At 52.5% G+C, this 19941-nt stretch overlaps 8 protein-coding genes across 8 annotated transcripts; 3 read left to right on the top strand and 5 right to left on the bottom strand.

Moving 5' to 3' along the window:
• Positions 1 to 13: 13 nt before the first annotated feature.
• LY79DRAFT_629808 (non-repetitive/WGA-negative nucleoporin) lies at positions 14 to 5055 on the bottom strand. The gene is made up of 3 exons (XM_060562154.1): positions 4413 to 5055; positions 1199 to 4350; positions 14 to 1149 (listed from the first exon to the last, which is right to left on the bottom strand). The coding sequence occupies exons 1-3, from the start codon at positions 4762 to 4764 to the stop codon at positions 436 to 438; spliced, it is 4218 nt and encodes a 1405-aa protein (XP_060415378.1). The 5' UTR covers positions 4765 to 5055; the 3' UTR covers positions 14 to 435.
• Positions 5056 to 5215: 160 nt separating this feature from the next.
• Positions 5216 to 6743, bottom strand: LY79DRAFT_550017 (short chain dehydrogenase). The gene is made up of 2 exons (XM_060557528.1): positions 6423 to 6743; positions 5216 to 6354 (listed from the first exon to the last, which is right to left on the bottom strand). Exons 1-2 carry the CDS (start codon positions 6564 to 6566, stop codon positions 5497 to 5499), a joined length of 1002 nt encoding a protein of 333 aa, XP_060415377.1. The 5' UTR covers positions 6567 to 6743; the 3' UTR covers positions 5216 to 5496.
• A 329-nt stretch (positions 6744 to 7072) lies between these two features.
• On the top strand, positions 7073 to 7647 carry LY79DRAFT_513032 (Erg28 like protein; the record flags this gene model as incomplete). Its single annotated transcript, XM_060554449.1, has 2 exons — positions 7073 to 7138; positions 7195 to 7647. The coding sequence occupies 2 exons, from the start codon at positions 7073 to 7075 to the stop codon at positions 7645 to 7647; spliced, it is 519 nt and encodes a 172-aa protein (XP_060415376.1).
• Positions 7648 to 7775: 128 nt separating this feature from the next.
• On the bottom strand, positions 7776 to 9412 carry LY79DRAFT_161020 (galactose-1-phosphate uridylyltransferase). The gene is made up of 5 exons (XM_060551139.1): positions 9173 to 9412; positions 9070 to 9121; positions 8878 to 9013; positions 8180 to 8824; positions 7776 to 8128 (listed from the first exon to the last, which is right to left on the bottom strand). The coding sequence occupies exons 1-5, from the start codon at positions 9271 to 9273 to the stop codon at positions 7905 to 7907; spliced, it is 1158 nt and encodes a 385-aa protein (XP_060415375.1). The 5' UTR covers positions 9274 to 9412; the 3' UTR covers positions 7776 to 7904.
• An 852-nt stretch (positions 9413 to 10264) lies between these two features.
• On the top strand, positions 10265 to 12485 carry LY79DRAFT_629798 (uncharacterized protein). Its single transcript, XM_060562153.1, has 2 exons — positions 10265 to 10612; positions 10748 to 12485. The coding sequence occupies exons 1-2, from the start codon at positions 10520 to 10522 to the stop codon at positions 12269 to 12271; spliced, it is 1617 nt and encodes a 538-aa protein (XP_060415374.1). The 5' UTR covers positions 10265 to 10519; the 3' UTR covers positions 12272 to 12485.
• Positions 12486 to 12541: 56 nt separating this feature from the next.
• LY79DRAFT_668782 (uncharacterized protein) lies at positions 12542 to 13394 on the bottom strand (the record flags this gene model as incomplete). Its single annotated transcript, XM_060563567.1, has 2 exons — positions 12542 to 12598; positions 12807 to 13394. The coding sequence occupies 2 exons, from the start codon at positions 13392 to 13394 to the stop codon at positions 12542 to 12544; spliced, it is 645 nt and encodes a 214-aa protein (XP_060415373.1).
• A 2629-nt stretch (positions 13395 to 16023) lies between these two features.
• LY79DRAFT_550004 (uncharacterized protein) lies at positions 16024 to 17290 on the top strand. Its single transcript, XM_060557527.1, has 3 exons — positions 16024 to 16320; positions 16407 to 16720; positions 16796 to 17290. Exons 1-3 carry the CDS (start codon positions 16170 to 16172, stop codon positions 17021 to 17023), a joined length of 693 nt encoding a protein of 230 aa, XP_060415372.1. The 5' UTR covers positions 16024 to 16169; the 3' UTR covers positions 17024 to 17290.
• Positions 17291 to 18120: 830 nt separating this feature from the next.
• Positions 18121 to 18570, bottom strand: LY79DRAFT_512893 (uncharacterized protein; the record flags this gene model as incomplete). The annotated part of the gene is made up of 2 exons (XM_060554432.1): positions 18121 to 18220; positions 18338 to 18570. Coding segments are annotated over 2 exons (333 nt in total), but the record flags the coding sequence as incomplete, so codon positions are not given.
• Positions 18571 to 19941: the final 1371 nt, after the last annotated feature.

Raw genomic sequence — 19941 nt, 5'->3', positions numbered from 1 at the left:
AGATAAGAGTGACCTGCAGGCAGGGTGCCTCAACGAGCGCAGCCAGAGAGAGAAAGTAGCATCTTGGGATTGTGATATCAGTCGTGGACTCGCAGGATATCGCCATGAAAAGGCCGCAAGCCAATAAAACGGAATTGTCATAGTCGGATCGAGGTAAACACCCGGCACCTGGGCGCTGGTAATGTGTCCATGACAGGAAAAAAACTCAACTAGCCATCCAAAGCCTAAGCCCACATCGCCTATCCTAGCCGCGCCTGGAGAAACCCCATGCCCCATCAAATACAAGGTAATCTTTTGCTCTCTTATTCTTTATACACTTCCCAGGGTTCACCGTCCCCATGGGCTGAGGCCGCAATCAGTCTTCTTTGGTTTTATCTCGTCTTCTTTCTGAAAACCAACTCCCTTCTCCCCCCTAATGCAACCAAATATCAGACATTACATGAAACGTAAGCTTCCAGAAGGGCCTCTCTCAATAAGGCCGTCCACCTCTCTCCGAACAGTCCGTAGACGTCTCCGTATCTCCGCCAGGTCCATGCCACCGGGATTCGAGCCGTGGCCAGCAGGAGGAAGTGAGTTTTCGCATCGGCTAAGCAGGTCCTTGACCCAGGCACCGATGGCTCCATCCCCCTTCATCGAAGCACCGCCACGGCGCTTCACTTCGCGCTGCCAGACATCAACAGCGAACACAATGAGTTCGATGATGCGGTTGCGATTGTTGCCGCTGAAACCGTAGTCCTGTGTGTCAAAGACACTCTCGAGGACGCGAGTGACCATATCGTGAGAGACGCCAAGACTGAGAAACAGTTGTACTGGCCAGGTAGGGTCGACGCCAATCTCAGCATCCTGGTGATGCTCGACAGCGTATCGGCAAATTTCCGGCAGAAGGACGGGTACGGGGAAGATGAAGCTGTCTAACGAGGTCCGGTGGGCAATGTTCTGGACCTTGACAGACACAGATTCGTACGGTGAGGGGAGGACAGGAATGCCAGGTCCAGCTTCCTCCATCCGCTCAACCGCTTCCTCGTGGATCTGCCTGATAAGGCTGATCCAGGTTTGGGCGATCGTTGTCGGATTACGGTAATCGGCGCTGTGGTAAATGAGGAGGCACAGATCATAATAGTTGGCTTGATCTGCGTACTGGTTGAAGAGCTAACAGATGTCAGTTTTGTACTGCAACCGGGTTAACGTGACAACCTACGTCGGATAACGATACAACCTGGCCATCGAGCGCCTCCTCAATCTCTGCCTTTCGTTCGGGAGCAATGCGGCTGTCGGCTTTGAGCCTCTCCAAGAGATCGTCTTGAATGTTGGCAATGTCGAGAAGCTCACTGACTTCGTGAGCAAGGACCTGCTGCTGTTGTCTACCGACACCGGCCGTGGCGACGTTGGCATTAGCCTTTGCCTTGCTAAGGAGGGTGATTCTGTCCTTAATGCCGATGGCGAACTCGGATTGCGCAAGGTCGTTCTGAACTTGAGCAGCTTCGAAATACCGTTCCCGTTGTGTGTAGAATCTACAGAGTAGGTCCGCATGTTCCACATTGGTTCTGGCCAAGCTCTGGAGGTATGTGATGACGTGTGGCGATTCGATGGCAAGAATTCTATCGGTCCATCCCTGTTCAATGTACCACTCATAAAGGTCAAAGTGGAAGACCTCATCGTCCGAGTCATTTACCACACTGTAGGCTTCGAGGCGCTTGGTTCCGATCAGCGTCAGGCGCCCGTCGATGGTCTCGGGCTCTCTGCTCGATGCAGCGTCCAGGTGCTGCAGAGCTTCGTGTATGAGTTCATAACATTTCCGGCGTTCGGCGAAGGCATTCGCGCGAGGGTCATTATTGGGCTTGCCATCGTGAACCCAAGAAAGGGCACTGTTTCCTCTATCCTTCTCGCGGGCCACGGTCAAGCAGAGTTGAATGGCGCCAGCGTAGTACTTCAGATCAATGTACTGAGACACAGCGTTGTGAAGGTTGGAGAAGGAGAGAGCACCGGCGACACGTTCAAAGAGTCTTAAGCTCTCGTGCAAAAGTGTGCGGGAAGGGTTGCTATTGAGCGGCTGCTCGGATGCTCTCTTTAGCTGCTCTTGGGCCTTGAAGATGACAACATCGTCAGGGCTGCAGAAGCTGCCGCAGCGTCTCCGCAGAGCGTCCGCCACCGTCTCGACATTGGAACCGCTCTCGATGTTACGGTTGACAATCGACTTGACGAGAAGCTTGGCCAAGTCCTTTCCGGGAGCTTGTGAGAAGAGACTCTCGTATGTGAGGTTCCTCAAGTCTTGTTGGGCTGTCGCATCCAGCCTGGTGAAGATGTCGCTCACGCGCTCGTCGAAAAGCATCAAGACGAAAGAAATACCCTCTGAGATGCTCTCCATCAGCTTTTGCAGCGCATGCAGCGCCTGGTGCTCTGCCTGGAGAGCAACCTCCTCTTGCTTGCTGGCTACCCTCTGGAGGTCGGAGGGACCAGAGAGGCCCTGAATAAAGCTCTTGTTTGCGTCGAGAAACCTGCGGAGACGCTCCAGCTGCTCCTGAATAGAGTGAAGTCTGGAGACAGGAACCATGGACTGGATTGCGATGCCACCAGCGGGGTTTGCCGCAGCAGCAACGACATGATTCTTCCAAAGTGTACGAATGAGGCGGGTGAGGTACACACAAAGAGCATCATGTCTGGGAGACAGGCGAACAGATGTTGTGTTGAGAGGTGTGCCGTCGGCCTCGGTGATGGTAGGTTGTCCGCCGAAATCGACAAACACGGCCCGAGCGCGGTCTTCCGTTGCCTGATCAATTGCGCGCGTGGCACCAGGTCTGGCATCCCCACCATGTCCGCAAGCAACAGCAAGGGCGCAAGAGATGGTCTCAACCCGTCCGTAGCGTGAAATGAATTTCCTAGTCTCCATCTCCAAGCCTTCATCACCAACAGCTCCTCGAATAGCAGCAGCAAAGGTGTCTACCAGTCGTCGACGGCGGATGATGTGAACACCAGTGTTGGTGAGAACGGCAAATTCGGTACTAGGTTCGTCAAACTGGACTGCGAGCTCGTTCCCGAAGCCGACGGGCTGCTTGGCAGCAGCGAATGGCTTCGTCACCAAACCAACATCTTCGGCCCTACTTCCGATGTCGATCCAGTTTCCGTGCTCGTAGTACTTGAGCGTTGAAGAAGACGAGTTAGCCTTGATGCGGCCGGTTTCGGGGGCGGAGACGAAGAGTAGATCAATGTTTGGGTCGTTTTCCTTGACAACAAAGTCCAGAAAGTAGCCCGGCGCAAACCTAGCTCCCAGTCTGCTCAATTCCAACGCTCTCGAGCCCAGGTCAATAACGGCATCACCGTTACTATTGGTACCTGAACGTCCGGGCTTGTCCGAAGGAGGAAACTTGATGAACTGAACTTGCATGCTCTGAGGAGGTGTGTTGGAAGAGACGCCGCCGATCATGTACGAGGCGGAGCTTGTTGCGCTGAGGAAAAGTCGACAACCAGTGTTGGTGAGGGCCATGAGATGGAGCTTCGAGGCCTCTCGCGAGGGAATGGCGCTGATGGAAACAAAGGTTGTACGGTCGTTGAGCAGAGGAGATTGGGTGATCATGTGAGTGATGTCACGGAGACAGGCGTTCCTCTCTTTCTCGATAACCTTGGTGAGCTTGTCCGGCCCATCCATGTGATACGTGCGGATCGTAGATCGGGTCGACAGGGTGTAGACAAGTTTCCGTGAGTCGTCGATGACGATGCTCTGGAGGCCTTCTGGAGACTTGTGTGCCCAAAAACTGCTCTGAAGGGTGACAACCGACGACCATCCGGGGTTGGTATGGTTGATTTTGCCGCACCTGCTCGAGAACCACTTCTCCTCTTGTTGATAGTAAAGCTCGTGGATATCGGTGTCATTGCTACCTCCGAAGAAAATGCGACCATCGGCAGTGCCAGCAATGACCCTTACATCGGTACCTCGGAGAGGGAGGTTGAGCTTTGTACTGTATAGCGAGACTGTCTTCGTCCCTGACGGAGTGGATTCGGCGGATAGACCAAGCAAGATCATCTCAGAGGATGTTGCAACAACCAAAATGTGCGTGATGGTGTTAACAAAGATTCCGGGCTTGGGAGCAACGAGAGCGACAGCGTGGATCGTATGCGGCTGGTCCTCGAAACCAATCAGCTCCGGATCGGGGTGGGTGTAGTCCCAGAGAAAGAGCGAGTTGTCGATAACAACCCAAGCATGGTTGATTTCAGCGAACAAGCCCATCAGGGTCTGGAGCTGGCCGGTGTTATAGTGGCTAAAAACCTGGTTCGGAATCGGATACATCTGGGTCTTGTGGAAGGGCGCCCATGGCGAGTCGAGAGTGTTGAAATCATATTCCGACGACGCTCCTGCTATGTGGTTGTCAGTTCATTGTGTGTCAGGTGGGATGCCACAGGAATTTTGCAAGACTTACGCCTGCAATAGGAATCGAGCTCAGGGTAGTTCTCGTCGGACTGGAGGAATTGATTGACCGCTTGAGCTGCCCTTGTGACAGGCGGGAGGTTCTGCTGAGGGGGTTGCGACGACGAAGTTGACACCAGTCCGCCGCCCGCACTTGTCGACGAGATTGTCGCGGTGGCCAGACTAGATGATGGCCTGACTAAAGCGCTGCTACTTGCTGTTGCTGAGCTTCCCTGGCTTGTCTCGGCATCCACAAACAGACGTCGCCTGGCTGGATCGTTATCGTTGGCGAACCGCGAAGCTGCGGGCGTGTTGAAGAAGGCGCCCGGCACCGGCCGTGCCGGTGTCAACTGGGGGTATGACATGTTGTCGAGCAGCAGAGGGAATCGGGTGACTGGCTGGCGGGCAAACGCGTCGCAAACTGCGGCCAGTGATGGCGGATTGAAGTCGCGCTACCGAATCATCAACGGGTGATGGCAGGCTGTTTCCTGTCAATTGGCGTGTTTTTAGAGGTGGTAAATCAGCAAACGCGTCTGCAATATTGGAACCTAGCACAGCTTAAGCTGAACAAAGAATAACTGCAGATACTAGGAGCTTCGGTAGCTCGGTAAGGAAAAGATAAAGGTGTTTCGGAGCCAGGGCAGCAAAAGTGCAGCAGTAAACAATTTCTGGCGGAGCTCAAAGAGGCTGGGGCGTCGGGTGCTTGGAATTTTCGGGCGGGAGTCGCGCTAAACCCAATTAGGATACAAGGCTGAACCTGACGTTTCCGTACCACGATTGACAATAGCTCTCCTTAGGGTAGAGTTTATCAGAGATATCGCGCTTTTTGATTGGCATTGAACAACGTTATCTAATACTTTCGATTCGTGAACTCATGGCTCTAGTTTATTCCATTGACAACATCCTTCTGGTGACACGATACCTGAGTCACCAACACTAACCTATCAATGATTCCCAATGCCCTTTCATACCTAGCTATCAAATTCAACATTGAATGATTCCTTATTTGGAAACTTATTAACCCCAGAGGAGCTAGGTGTCGCATTCATCTACCTCAATGTTGTGGCCCAATCATCACGATGACTACTAGCTCTTTTTTACTGCTTCTTGGCCTCGCGGGCGGCCTTCCTGAGCGCACGGTTGCGAATGTCGACGTGCATCTTGAGGTTAAACCAGATACCCAGGCTGTGGGCAGCGCCGATGGTGCTCTCAACAGCCCAAAGCATCAGTGCATGCGTCCACCAGGGCGTGTAGGTGTAAGCAAAGTTCTGGTAGCCGCCGGAGCCAATCTTGCTAAGGGTCGCGCGGACAAAGTCCTTGGGCTTAGGAATCATGGCACTCGAGCGACGAACCTTGCTCATAGCGGTGGTGATGAGGTAGCTGAGGACGAGCTGGACGTCAACGCCCTGGGGCTTCAGCTCGGCAGCGAGAGAGCTGCTCCAGTGCTGGAGGAAAGCCTTGCTGCCGGAGTATGTGGCCAAGTATGGGGTGGGCATCCAGCCAGCAAAGGAGCCCATAGTGAGGATGAGACCACGCTTGCGCTGCTGCATGATGGGCGCGACGACCTGGGTGGTCTTTAGAGTGCCGAGGCAGTTGATGGAGACGATGCTCTGTAGTTCGCTGCGGGAGGTCTCGAGGAAGGGGACGGGGATGCTGTGGCTCTGGCCGACGTTGTTGATCAGGATGCCAACATCGAGACCGTTGATGAGCTGGGCCAGTCTGTCATAGTCGGCGTCGTCGTCGCGGGAGAAATCCATGGCAAGCACCTTGACCTGGATCTTGCCTGAGAACTTGGCCTCGATCTCATGAGCGAGAGTCTCGAGCTTCGATTGGGTTCGGGAGACGAGGACGAGGTTGAAGCCCTTGCTGGCGAGCTGGTAGGCAAACTCCTTGCCAAGACCATCGGATGCGCCGGTCACAACGGCCCAAGTGCCTGGCTTGCCATACTTGCGAAGCTGTTGTGAAGAAATGCGTGAGCCTCAACTCCCTTACCAGTCACTGGACGACGGGAAGGGCCACTTACACTAGTTCCGCTAAGCAGAAAGACTCCAAGGAGAAACTTGACGTAGCTCAGGGCTTTGGAGGTGAGAAAAAGGGCGCCAATACCAGCAAGAAGAAGCTGAATCGGCTGGGGCACGTAGGCCAGATTGTCGATCAATCCTGTCATGATGAAATACCGCCACGAGTCCTCAGTCAATGTTTTAAGTGTGCGAAGAGAAACAGGCCGAAGATTGGAGGGCGGTGCAGACGACCTGGAACTTGCGTCTCGCCCGTGATATAGGTGAACACGGATAAAATGTTGAGATGCGCGAATGTTGGAAAATGCATTTCGAAAATCCCACCAGCCACACCTCGGCACCTGCCTCATTTTGTTGAACTTTCTACCCACACTAATACCTACCTACCTGGCACCCCGGTACAGTGGTACAGCAGTACAGAGGTGCCTTGGGACGCTGGAGGGGCAGAAAGCTCTGACCAATCGTTGGAAAAGCGGCTCTAGCCAGCCACAGCTAGCTACCAAGGTCGAGCCACAGCCAATTTCGAATTGACAGCTGATGCATTTCGAAGCTGTATGATTTTACACTCTGCTCCGTGGATGCGCTGCAACCCTATCACCAACGCTTCACGCCAATTGACCTAAATCGAGCCTCTGAAACCCCAAGATCAGTCGCAATGCCGTCCTACGCTGACTACCTTCCCTCGGCGAAGGGTGGTATCCTGCCCTACTACATGCTCCTTGTAAGGAATCAAGCTATGGCTTTCACGATCATGTCACTGACTAGGCTGCCCCTTAGCTTTCCCTGATCTCTATTGGCAACTCAGTGCAGAACCTCATGACCCTGCACTACTCGCGCCGCCTCTACGACGGCAAATACGTCCGCAACACGAAACTCCCCGCCCGGTCCGCCACGTTCAACCCGGAGGACTCAGTGGACAAGTACGTTCCCGCCCCCGCAGGCGCGACCGATATTATTGATCAGGCAACGCCCCTTGCCGCACGTTGCTTCGGCACCTGGACATTCGTTACGAGCATAGTCCGTCTCTACGCTGCGTATCACCTGCGTCATGCGCACATGTACGACCTCGCCATCTGGACATACGTTGTTGCGCTGGGCCACTTTGCCAGCGAGCTGTTCATCTTCAAGAGCATGTCCTTTGGCCTGCCACAGATATTCCCCTTTACTCTGGCTACTACTGCTCTGATTTGGATGCCGTTGGTTCGCCCCTTTTACGTCGACAGCCCTTAGGCTGTTCTTAGGAAACAGGGATGTGACTAAAACTGGACAAAAGACAATACTCATGTCATATACACTAAAAACAAAACTGCGGCGACGGCGTATGGACATGGGTAGTATGTCTGCATAAGGCTGCTGAACAGATGCTGGCTACTCAGCTACTCAGGGAGATCGATGCGCCATTGCGATTATGTTGATAATAACACAAGAAGCCCAACATCCTCAATCGGGATTCGCACGTGAATATCGCAGTTGTATGCATTTGTATTCTACTGGATGGCCTTACGATACAGCTCGCCGCCGGTAGCCCGGAGCCGAGCGGCGGCTTGCTCCGGGGTGATGTCACGCTGGGGCTCCGCCATCATCTCGTAGCCGACAAGGAACTTGCGAACGGTGGCAGAGCGCAGCAGAGGCGGGTAGAAGTGCATATGGAGGTAGCTATTCTCAGCCTCCTCCTCGGTGGCATCAAGTGGTGCTTGGTGAATACCAGAACCTGTCATGGCGTTAGTTACTTGGCAATGAAGCACGTCTTGGGCCTACTTACTGTAGGGGAAGTGCGTCTCGAAGAGATTGTCATATCTCCTTGCGACCTCCTGGATGGCTTCGGCAAACTGTAAGCGCTCCTCGGCGGACAAGTCCACCAGAGCGCGAACGTGCCTCTTGGGCAGAACCAGGACCTCGAACGGCCACACACCCCACCAGGGGACAACGACAAGGAAGTGTTCGTTCTCGAAGACAGTGCGCTCCTTCTTCTCCAACTCAACCTTGACATAGTCGCCCAGTAGATGTCGTCCGGCGTGCTGGTTGCGATACTTGGCCATCTGCTTCAGCTCGGTGCCGGGCTCCTCGGGCATTGTGGACGTCGCCCAGATCTGGCAGTGCGGGTGCGGGTTCGAGCATCCCATCGCAGCGCCCTTGTTCTCAAAGATCTGCATGTACCGTAGGCTGTGCTTGGGCGGCGGCACTGTGCTTTCGGGGGTTGGGGCAGGGATTTCGAGGGCGGCAGCGACCTTGGAGAGTGGGTTCGAAGGGGAGAGATGGGAAGCGTAGATTTGTGTCCACACGTCGATGACGGGAGCGATCTCTTGGGTCGTCATGTCGGCAAGGGTAACATGGTGCTTCTCAGAAAATGTGAGGACGTAGCATTTGCCCGTGGCCGCTTCGGCGCGAAGCAGCGACGATGCGATGTCTAAGGAACTGTTAGATATGCTCTGTTCTAGTTCGTGCCGCGGGACGACATGCCGTTGGTTTCTACGTCTGGCTTGTACGCGGCCTGCTCCTCCTTGACAGCGCTGTAGTCATTGACGAAGACAAAGGTGTTCTTGTAGTCGGGGTTCGAATCGCCTACCGCCCTGGAGTTCCGAGGGCAGAGGTAGCACTTGTCAAAGTCAGCATTTGATGATCGTGGGCTGTGTACGACCCATGGTAGCTTGCCTTGGGGTCATATTCGGGAAGCGTCGTGGTGGATGGCCCCTCCTGCTGACCTCTGTTCGTCTCAGCACATGCCGTGTTAAGCGTTTGTACGGCGCATTCTTACTGCCAGGGGCGCTTGGTTCGATGGGGGGAGACCAGCAACCAAGTGTCCTTCAACGGGTTGTACCGTCGGTGGGAGATGTCGTCAAGGATCTTTTCAGGCATTGCAACTGAATGAGACGGCTGTTCACGACAGTGTGGTGGCGCTGGTGATGGTGGCGGGGTAGTTTTTGCGACGAAAGGAGGGGGCCGGTTACGTGCTCAGCTCAGCTCTACAAGATGGGACGTGACAACTCAAGAACTGGAAGGAGATAAAGTCTAGACGAGGCGAGATATATAAGCAAGTCACGTTGTTGGTTCCGTTGCGAGGCTAACGGAGGATGGACGAGACTCTGCACGAGAGTCCAGTTGTCGGCCGCGACCTGCCGAGGGACAGTAAGACCGATGGAGCTGCCACAAAACAGCTCATTAAAAGTGACGTCTGATCCCTGCTTTCACGGTTCCGTGACGGCGACTGCCGGGGGTTGCTGGAGAGACTGGAGAAAGGATGAAGGGACAGATGAAGAAATGACCCGCGAACCCCACCATTTGAAAAGCGCACCACTGCTGGGCGAGCGGCCTTATGCGCTGTATGACGAACAGCGGCGGGAAACAGGCGGAAAGCTTGAACCTTGGAAGGACAGCATTGCGGGACAAGAGGTCAGAATAGCGTGGTCCAGCAGTGATTGAAAGCCCTAAAGAGATATACCCCTTTGTCGTAGGATCTCATGGCTGTCGCGACTGCCTCGGCTTCTGCAATTTCCAATGTTAGTGATCTGTTCGATACATAACAAAACAAACGCTGGCGGGCGATTATCGCAACGCTTGCTTCCTAGTAGAATGATTACCTAGTACGTGCCTAGGTAGAAGGCCGGGATTGGTCCATAGTAGTAGCCCAGAGGGACGGGGCGGGGATGGCGGAGCCGGTTAGAAAAACACGGACGTCTACCATAGAATTATGTAATCATGTCGCTCAAAAGCTATCTGTGGCGTTGCAGTTTATGACAAGCCACTTTGTGGCTCAGGACGGAAAGACTTCGGGATAACCTTCTCTCCAAATTCCGCCATCGGTCCCCGGATTGGAGTCGGTTGGAGCCTGGCTGTGATTTGATGTTTCCGATGCTCAACCTTGGAAAACAGTTAGTCCATAGCAACACACCCGCGCCTCATCATCCGAAAACCCATCAATGCCATCGATACCATCAACGAGCCTTCCATCCGCATCGACTACCACTAACTGCCTACATTAAGCCACGAAGTCCACGTCGATAAGCTCACCGTATGCATTCTCCCGCATCGCATTAACTCGGTCGCTGTCGGATCAGCCTAACCAGGGGCTGGCCTCCACGTCTCCACCGCAGCCCTGGACGAGATGGGCGTCATCAGAAAGAAGACCGTCACTCGGGGCGGTGAGGGTGGTGTCAAGTATCATTGCGATATTTGCTCTGTAGACATCACATCCACGGTAAGTCCTTTGTTCTTTTTGCCATGGCCAGCTGGGGTTTGCCCCGCTGCTGTGTTCCGGCGCAACACGGTCGTAGGATAGTCGCGTATCCTATGTTGCGCACAACGCTAACGGACTGCCTTTCCGTGCATCTAGGTACGCATCAGATGCGCGCACTCTGCTTGCAATGACTACGATCTCTGTGTCCAATGCTTTTCCCACGGAAAGTCTAGTTCAAATCACAAGCCCGAAACACATCCATATCGTGTCATCGAACAAAACTCGTTTCCCATCTTCGACCGTGATTGGGGTGCCGACGAAGAACTACTTTTGCTCGAGGGCGCAGAGATATATGGCTTGGGATCATGGGCCGACATTGCCGACCACATTGGCGGGTTCCGCCACAAGGATGAAGTAAGAGATCACTACCTCAAAGTCTACGTTGACTCGCCACGGTTTCCGCTGCCGAAACGATGCAGTCCGCACGATATGGACCTTGCGAACGAGATTTCTAGAGAGGATTTCCAAGCAAAGAAGAAGCGCAGGATAGAAGAGCGGAAAGAAGCCGCCAAGAACGCGCCCACATTGCAGCCGAAGACGAAACCGACTGCTTCCGTACCGTCATGTCACGAAATTCAAGGCTACATGCCTGGCCGTTTGGAGTTCGAGACCGAATATGCCAACGAGGCCGAAGAAGCAGTGCAGCTTATGCAGTTCGACCCAGGCGATGGCCTCAACCCCCGAACAGGCGAGCTTGAGCCGGAAATGGAGCTGAAGCTGACAGTCATGGACATTTACAACTGTCGTCTCACGCAACGTGTCGACAGGAAAAAGGTCATTTTCGAGCACAACTTGTTGGAATACCGTGAGAATACCAAAGTGGAGAAGAAGAGGAGCAAGGAGGAGAGGGACCTCTTGAACAAGGCCAAGCCTTTCGCTCGGATGATGAACCACGATGACTTCGAGAGCTTGTGCCAAGGCCTGATTGACGAGCTTAACTTACGGCAGGCCATTCAACAGCTCCAGGAGTGGCGAAGCGTGCGCATTGGCGACTTGCGCAGCGGGGAGAAATATGAGACGGAAAAGGCGCAACGGGCACAGAAGGCTGTACCCATGGGATCCATGGACAGGGACCGCCTGGCCTCGGCACAACGGTCTAAGGCAGCCGCTGTACCCGACCCTCCGAGCGGTGCCGCCCTGCTTGTGGCTCCCGAGCTGCCTATCCGGTCGGCGCCAGCCCCCGACGGCACCAACGGTACCATTCCGCCCAGGGAACCCAGGGATCCTAACGGGGACAGCAAACCCCAGACCAATGGCAACGCCAATGGAGCTACCACAAACGGTACGGTCGTCGTTGCCAACGGCACAGGTCCGTCAGGCCCTGTGACACGGCAGAGGTACATGGCCCCGGCCCTGCCGGGCGTCACGCCACTTCAGCTCACCCAGGACGGTGCGCCGGATTTGCACCTCCTGACGCCGGAGGAGGCTAAGCTCTGCGAAGTGGTGAGGTTGCAGCCGAAGCCGTACCTGATGATCAAGGAACAGATCCTCAAGGAGGCCCTCAAGAGCAACGGCACTCTCAAGAAGAAGCAGGCCAAAGAGATATGCAGGCTCGACTCACAGAAGGGCGGTCGCATATTCGAATTCTTTATCAACGCCGGATGGGTCGGTCGCGCGTAGACAGGGCTACCACTGTAGCTAGGTGGCAGAGGTTTGCTGGCATTCAGGCCTGAGGTTTCCGCTGGGTGGTTGGCTTTGGCGTCGTGTCGAAAAGGGCGACGGAAGCTTCGATTTTTTGGAGTAGGGCGTTTGACAACAGTTACTAGGGAGCATGTTTAGCTATCGTGTATGAAGATACCAATCTATGATCGTAAGAATTGATGCTCTTCGGGCCCATTCCTAAACAAGCACCATCTGTCAATGCCCCCCCCCCCCCCCTCCTCCCCCTCTTTAAGTGTAGACGATGGGTATTCGTGTGGCGGAACTCATGAGGAAGCAGGGCATGAACTATCAAATAGGTATATACCATTCCTATGAACAAAGTACATATATACAGATGGCGCTGAGCTTTTGAATGCATTGCGAGGTCTTGGTATGTGCAACACGCTCATATCAATTTCCAGTACTTGGTTTATCCCTCAAAATCTTGCTCATCTCTACGTTTTTCCTCTGCGCCATCACAAAAACAATATGCTTATAGCATGGCAGCACCGACGAAGCCGGCGGCAGCAGCGGCAGCAGCAATGAGCATGCCGGTCTCGCGAGGCGCGGCGGCAGCAGGGACCGCTGTCGAGGACACGGCCGAGGTCTCACCGGCGCCGGCGGTGGTGGCCGTAGCTGTGGCGGTAGCCGCGTCGGCGGCCTGGCTGGTGATGGGACTGAGCGCTGTGGAGCAAATGGAGGCGCCGAACTGAGCGATGAGGGCGGAGATTTCGGGGACGTCACTGCAGGCGCCCCAGAGGGCGCGGATCTCGGTGATGTGGGCGTCTTCCCAGGACTGCAGAGCCGAGGAATAGGAGGTGAGGACCTCGCCGACGGAGCCAGTGACGGAGGGGAACTTGCACGGGTCGGTGATCTGGGGGATGTTGGCGCCAGTGCCGGTGGCGAGGGCATCGGGGATGGGGGGGAAGTCGGTGGTGAAGCTGGCGTGCTCGGAGACGGCGGCGATGCAGGACGCCTCGTCGCGGGCCTCGAGGGCGTCGGCCCCGCGTCGTAGGTTCTGGGGGAAGGAGCCAGAGAGGTCTCCGATGGCCAGGGCGCCGGTGGCGGCTGCGGCGACGACGACGAGGATCTTGAACTGCATCTTGGCTTTGGCGGTGGTGATAGTGATGAGGGATCCGTGGTGAGTGGTCTCGAGGGAGAGGAGTCGTGTAGTTGAAGATGGGACTGATGAAACCCAGACAAAGTCCAACTCTTAGGGGGGTGCCGGTGAAGAGAAAAGCATGCCTTTATATCTTTCACAATCGTTCCATATGTTGCATATTGTTACAACCCCTGTTCGTGTTTATTGCACCCATACCTTCCCCCCAACCTAGATACAACCATATACACCACACCACACCCATTGTGGCATTTGACAGGTTCTGACTCGGAAGCGCTTCTTAGCGTGTGTGAAGCCGAGCAGCCGAGACAATAGTGACCACACACTCGATCTCGTTTGGCAATGCCAGCAGCCCCTGATCCAGAAAAGGCAGAAAAGAGATCGACTGGCATTTAGCCCTTTCTGTCACAGCGCCTACGGCAGCCTGCGTGCACGGCAGTAATGCAATGATCGACTGCACGTTGGAATGTCGACTGCTGCACAATGGGATGAGGGCATTTTCAGAGGAATGTGAGGCAAAGGCGAATGAGGAAAAGGCAGGGAGATAGTTCTTAGACACTCGACAACTAAAAGGCGCAGCGTGCCAGGCATCACCAGGAGGCGGCGGTTGAATTACCCGCTTACGGGCTAGCAAAGCATCTCTGGCTGATGGAAGCTCTTGTCAAGTTGCCACGTAACCTAGAAGCATGCCGCAGAACGTGATGTTGGGACTTTGACCGCCAGAGTGGGCTGTGGAAAACAGGCAGAAGCTCCTTACTCCTCCATTTCCAAGGCCGGTATTTTGTTTAAACGGGTGCCTGGGACTCGGCAGGGATCAGCTCCGAATCCTGCTGCCTCTTGCAACCCCACTGGCCTGGCCCTCTCTCAGTTTCTGATTGCTTTCCCTGGAGGCAGGGATGCTCCAGGCAGGGTGGCCTGGCCTCGTGCTGTTTGTTCTTCTTGGGGCCAATGGCGCTATGAAGTCCCCACGCTCTATGATTGCGTGAGGCGCTCGGGGGCGTTGAACGATGGAGGATCATGATTTGGGGAAGCAATGTGATTAGTGAGGGCGGAGATGGGTAATGGGAAATGGTTTCAATCCTCTCTTCCATTGAAAGAGGACACTGCCCCGGGAGACTCTCGGGGCTTTAATTCCTAATCCACGCAGCTGTCTCCATCATTTGAATCTACAGAGAGGCAGCATAAACGATAACAGCAAGAACCGATAGCGCCGGCTTTCCTTATGTGAGTAAAGTGACGTTGATCGCCGCCCACCCCAGGGATCGATACAATGCCACGAGGTAGATGGACGCTGCGGTTATACCACAGCTCAGACCATCTGATTATGATGTATTAACCAGTGGTGCTCAGATGGCAAGGCCAGCGCTGTTACTCTGGGGAACAGTGATCTCGCTAGAAAGGAATCTTGATGTTCTCTTAGCGACAGAGCGACACTGCTGCGCCATGTCTCATGGACGTGTTGCTAGTGCTGACCAGTGATATCTGTACGGTCATTGGTTTGGCTGCTTAAAGGTGGATGGTACAGCAGCCTGTAGGACACACTGGTCCAAAAGTCAGAAATTTCCTCTTTAGAACTATAAGATAATATAGATATAGTATAGTATATATCTAAGCCTACTTATAATATCTATTAATAAGGTCTAACTAGTTTAAAGATAATACTTGTACAACCTTACTATACCTTATAGGCCTACAAAAGGCTTAGCCTTAATCTCTAGTCTTTTATAACTTCTAGCTTATTATTATAGGCTAGTGCTTACTTACTATTACTAGTGCTTACTTACTATTACTAGTGCTTACCTGCTATCACTAGTGCTTACCTACTATTACTAGTGTCTACTTAATACTTATTATTACTCTTACTTATTTACTATTATTTATATATACTAGTTACAGTAATTATTGTTACTACTAATACTAGTATTTTAATTTTTATTTAAGAAGAATTTAAAACTTTTAATTATAATACTTCTTTATATTATACTCTCTAAGATTTATTATCTAACTGAATTATAAATCATCTTCTTTTTATAGAAACTTTCAAAGTTTACTACTAGCCTATACACTTTAAGTAAGCTAATCAAAGTAAAGATCTAAGAAATTCTTATAGGGGTAGGTGTAACAGCCTAAGTTGACTTTTGGACCAGTGTGTCCTGTAGGCTACCATAGGATGGCTAATCAGAGTCAACCAAATTTGCGCATCATTCGAGGCAGGGGAAAAAGTATCGCTCAGACTGCGGCTGATGTTGCTGTTCAGAGGATGCACTAGGCAATTCGAGTTCGTTCTCCCGTTGTACCACATGTTGCAACGAAAGAGATTGACCGACTCGATTTCACTCATAATATCTATCAGTAAAGATATATATAACATGTATTACTCAAGCTATAGACTGTTACTGTAGAGGAGGGTGTTGGCAAAGCTACTATGTACATCCTCGGACCTGCTGTTAATCGCTGCACAGTCCGCTAGTAGCCATCCACCCGGCGTAAGCTACATGTGTAGCCGTTTAGCTATTTGATGGCGTGTCTTAAGGTAGGGCTGACATGTATGAAGATGTTGATGTATTATTGGACCGGACTGCCGTGGTTCGACAACAGAACAACTTAGCTCGCCTTCTGCTGATACTCGTCTCTCCAGCGGCGATGTCCGGGTCTCGGCGTGCGGTTCCGATACAGTTGTTTAAAAACGACGGGTAACCCAGCCAGAGTAGCTCGGAATGTCTGGAGCCTCCAAATCCACGTCAAGCCATCTCCAGTATGAAGAGCAGCTCTAGTCTTACGACTGTCATTGCTTGGCTCCTTGCGGCTTTGACCCAGGGCCACACCATCATCAGCTATCCAGGATGGAGAGGCAACACCTTCGTCATGAATGAGACATATCCCTTTGGGATGCAGTGGACTTACCCATGTATGCCTTCTTCCTCCCTTATGCGGCGAGTCAGATGCGGCAGCTTGTCTCGTTAAAATGCCAATTGTGCTGACATGGCAACAAAGGCGGCGGGCTCGGCGTGACACAGAACCGAACTCACTGGCCCATTGACGGCGGCGCCATCGCCGTACAACCAGGCTGGAACCCAGGCCACGAGAAGGCGCTGATGTACATCAATCTTGGTCTCGGCGAGGAGCCCAAGAGCTACACGACGGTGATGGCCCCCAGGTTCCTCCTGACGGGGCCGACGAACGAGCAGTACGAGGGCACATTCTGTCTCCCAAAGGTCCCCATCCCGGAGGGCGTAACCCTGAATGAGGGCGACATGGCGTCGATCCAGGTCGTTCAGGCTGCACAGCATGGTGCTACCCTCTTCAGTGTACGTGCAACTGCATCTTCGTACCCCGGAGGCAACCAATACCCACTGGCCAAATTGAGACTGACCAAGAGGTAGTGTGTCGACGTTATTTTCACCGGAGACCAGTCCAAGGTTACGCAGGTGACTGGTGACAACTGCTTCAACTCCACCGACCTCAAGATTGAAGCCGCCACTCTGGAGACGAACTCTTCGCCAATCACCGACCCTTCTACGGCAACGACTGCGTCCCCGTCTCCGACGAGTGGTGCATCACGTACAATGTTGGGTTTGTCATGGCTGGCGAGCTTACTTCTACTCATATAAGCCACTAGACTTCATCAAAAAGGGGTTCGGATTTCTCTTGAATGGGTTTTGCCAGTTTTGTGGCGTTGGCATACGTAAGGCAATTTATCAAGACTCTTATGGTGAAAATAGGCTGGGATATCACATTGATCTCGATTATCATGGATGATAAGAGGAGGTTGGTATTTCATACCCATACTCGTATCGAGATCACTGTGCAGAAACCTTAAAGAATCCAATAACACAATATCACCTCAATGACCAAGCTTTCTTGGGATCGCTTTCCAGTACTCGATGGCCTCTCTTCTGATGTAATCTCTCTCAATACGTGTCCCATTTGCGTCAATCTTTGCTTGCCAACCCAGACGATAGGAGTCTGGATCTTCATATCTGTTCCATTCAAGGGCCTTGCTGGCATTGCTGGCATTGTGAACATTGTGGTTACTACTGACAACAAAGTTTGAATAGTACCTAGAAAGGACTGTCCCGGCTACGGGATATTACGTATCTAGCACATCCCAAGCGTAGGGAACGTTGGCACCGTGTGAGATGCCAAGGTACGGGGTGATACTATCATTGGTGTTCCAGTGCATCTTCCATACCGGAACACCCTCCGCTGAAAGACGGGAGGCGATATATTGTGCCACGCTAATGTATGTAGTGTGACCATATGCGTCGGACAGCCTTGTAAATTGAGCAGACTTCCCCTGAAATTCACGTAGAGAGATCCAGGGTTAGTCTGGGTGTCCGGGTACAGGTGGCTGGGGATCTGTCTATCGCTCTTGTTGAGGCCAGTATACAGATTGGAAAACCACGTATAGGTTCCGTCGTCCGTGTTCAGTTTTTTAGTAGTTTTTTTGTGGTACATACATGCTACTCTCATCAGTGTTGAAACATATCAAGGCAGGGGGGCGATTCCATAAGCCCGAGTCCCAAGGTTCAGACGGAAGGCGGGGAATGATGGAAGCGTCTAATCAGTAGCATGTCGGCGCTGGAATTACAGCAACCGTAAAGGTCGAACGAAGCAATAAATAATTGAAACGGGCTAAAAACGGTGAGTGCCGTTGTATCGGTAGTCAGCCTAAAGGCCAGTAGCCGCTTTCTCGATGCGTTCGGCATCAACCAGTACAGGCGAGGTTAGCCAGTGTAGCAGTGGACTCACTCTGTAGTTGAAGGTCACAACGATAAGAGGCTCTCGCGAGGCCGTAACAGACGAAGCTCCGTCAAAGATTATGCCGGCGCCATTACGAAACAGACCTAGCAACCATGTTAGCGCCCCACCCCCCCCCCCCCCCCCCCGGCCGCGGTCTCTCAGCAAGACGCAAATAACCCTACTCCATGGATCCATCATAGACCAAAACAAGCAGTTTCTTGGCCAGGCTCACAACGGATGGCCTGTAAACATTGAGATTCAAACGGTCTTCGCCGTATGCCAATTCAGTCTTGACATACTGAATACAAAATTTCCCACCGGACTTGGCTTCCCGTGTCCCATTGAATGAAGCAGAAGGCCACTGTACTGGATTGAAGCGGAGCTTACCGGTGGGCTGCTCCGCGTAATTGATGCCTTAACAAACATCAACGGGTGCCGCAAGACCACGGGTATCCAGATGTGGCTGTGTTGAGAGTTGTTCCGGAAAATGACCCAAATCATGGCAGGTGAGCTACCGAAGAGCTATTCTGAGAGAAGGGAGCCCCATGAGCGGCAGATGAGAGTGAAATGGCTCTAATGAGGTTAGCTTCTACCCATCACACTCCGAAACTGGACCGTGGCACCATACTGTTAATGCGATTGTAATTTCGATTGACCGAGTAAATATACTAAGAGCATAGTCAAAGGAGATTGAGCCCCGGCTTTTACTTCCTCCCAGTGATATAAGCCTCGATATCTCTACCTTTCATAAGAGGTCGCAGTCCATTAGACTGGACCAAGAGCCGGGTCTTACGCCGGTGCTTAACCTCTCTTACTACCAGTATCCTTATGTATTCCAGTGTGGGAGATGAAAAGATAAGTCTGGGACTCTGATCACGATCGATGGCGCAAGAGTACTGGAAATGACGAGAGCCGCAACGACGCCATCTCTGGAACTAGCATACTGAGAGTCAGAGAAGAAAAAACGTGTTGATTGAGCGTTGCAAATAATATGTTCAAGCAGGGGCCTTGGGCTTTTGACTTTTAGCCTGGGGCTGTCATTTCGTGCTTAGCATTGAATCACAGACTCGAGGAAGAGAAAAGATAATCAATTCTCCAGAACCAAGCGATTTAATTCTCTATTGGTCTTACTATAAACTCAGAAAGGCGGAGAGAGTGTAGTTGCTGCCTAATAACCGCCCTCCGCTAGCAACAGATGGCTAATTCGTGGCCTTTGCGAGACCTCCTGTTGTCACATCCTCAAGCTCCTCCGATCGTGGATGTCAAATCCGTAAATGACTGGACTGCACAGCATCAGAAGACGAACCTTCACTTGATAGTAGTTTGTCTGCGAGAAATGCGTTATCATAGGGTGCAAGGCCCTGAACCTGGATAATATCCAGTATCTTGACATGTATCGGCTAACGAAAACTATCAACAAACTACATGATTCTCCCTTCTAATCTCCATAGAAGTATCACGAAAGAAAGGTACCCGAGTCGCTGTTCAGACTGTAAACATAGAATAATGGGTAGTAATAACATTCGGTCATCTGTATGTGGGAACCATCCCAAGCTATTCGAAACCATGGCTTTCTTGTGTCTAACAGTCATAACCGTGTTAACACAATCCTACCCCTTCGAATAGCGACTTGTATTTGAGCGGTAGAAAATTTAAGCTTGGTATTTTGCAAGGAGTCCACACCATGTTCCGGAATGATGACATCCATACTGTACGAGGAGCAAATTCATGTGCCTGTTTTCGTATTTATTTGAAAAGCCGACTAACGTACACCGCTTCATCTGCA

Source organism: Colletotrichum navitas, assembly GCF_030913465.1.
Source record: "Colletotrichum navitas strain CBS 125086 chromosome Unknown LY79scaffold_21, whole genome shotgun sequence".
In the NCBI taxonomy this organism is placed as follows: Eukaryota; Fungi; Ascomycota; class Sordariomycetes; order Glomerellales; family Glomerellaceae; genus Colletotrichum; species Colletotrichum navitas.
This window is presented reverse-complemented; position numbering and strand designations above follow the sequence as displayed.

What these genes read in the sequence shown, in the direction of transcription:
- LY79DRAFT_629808 (XM_060562154.1), bottom strand. Translation starts at nt 4,764, where the DNA reads ATGTCATACCCCCAGTTGACACCGGCACGGCCGGTGCCGGGCGCCTTC. An exon ending in GCTCGATTCCTATTGCAGGC is followed by an intron (nt 4,351 to 4,412) that starts GTAAGTCTTGCA and finishes ACAACCACATAG; the next exon opens with CAGGAGCGTCGTCGGAATAT. An exon ending in AGGTTGTATCGTTATCCGAC is followed by an intron (nt 1,150 to 1,198) that starts GTAGGTTGTCAC and finishes GACATCTGTTAG; the next exon opens with CTCTTCAACCAGTACGCAGA.
- LY79DRAFT_550017 (XM_060557528.1), bottom strand. Translation starts at nt 6,566, where the DNA reads ATGACAGGATTGATCGACAATCTGGCCTACGTGCCCCAGCCGATTCAG. An exon ending in TTCTGCTTAGCGGAACTAGT is followed by an intron (nt 6,355 to 6,422) that starts GTAAGTGGCCCT and finishes TCTTCACAACAG; the next exon opens with CTTCGCAAGTATGGCAAGCC.
- LY79DRAFT_161020 (XM_060551139.1), bottom strand. Translation starts at nt 9,273, where the DNA reads ATGCCTGAAAAGATCCTTGACGACATCTCCCACCGACGGTACAACCCG. An exon ending in TTCCCGAATATGACCCCAAG is followed by an intron (nt 9,014 to 9,069) that starts GCAAGCTACCAT and finishes GACTTTGACAAG; the next exon opens with TGCTACCTCTGCCCTCGGAA. An exon ending in CGAGACGCACTTCCCCTACA is followed by an intron (nt 8,129 to 8,179) that starts GTAAGTAGGCCC and finishes ACGCCATGACAG; the next exon opens with GTTCTGGTATTCACCAAGCA.
- LY79DRAFT_629798 (XM_060562153.1), top strand. Translation starts at nt 10,520, where the DNA reads ATGGGCGTCATCAGAAAGAAGACCGTCACTCGGGGCGGTGAGGGTGGT. An exon ending in CTGTAGACATCACATCCACG is followed by an intron (nt 10,613 to 10,747) that starts GTAAGTCCTTTG and finishes CCGTGCATCTAG; the next exon opens with GTACGCATCAGATGCGCGCA.
- LY79DRAFT_550004 (XM_060557527.1), top strand. Translation starts at nt 16,170, where the DNA reads ATGAAGAGCAGCTCTAGTCTTACGACTGTCATTGCTTGGCTCCTTGCG. An exon ending in GATGCAGTGGACTTACCCAT is followed by an intron (nt 16,321 to 16,406) that starts GTATGCCTTCTT and finishes ATGGCAACAAAG; the next exon opens with GCGGCGGGCTCGGCGTGACA. An exon ending in ATGGTGCTACCCTCTTCAGT is followed by an intron (nt 16,721 to 16,795) that starts GTACGTGCAACT and finishes ACCAAGAGGTAG; the next exon opens with TGTGTCGACGTTATTTTCAC.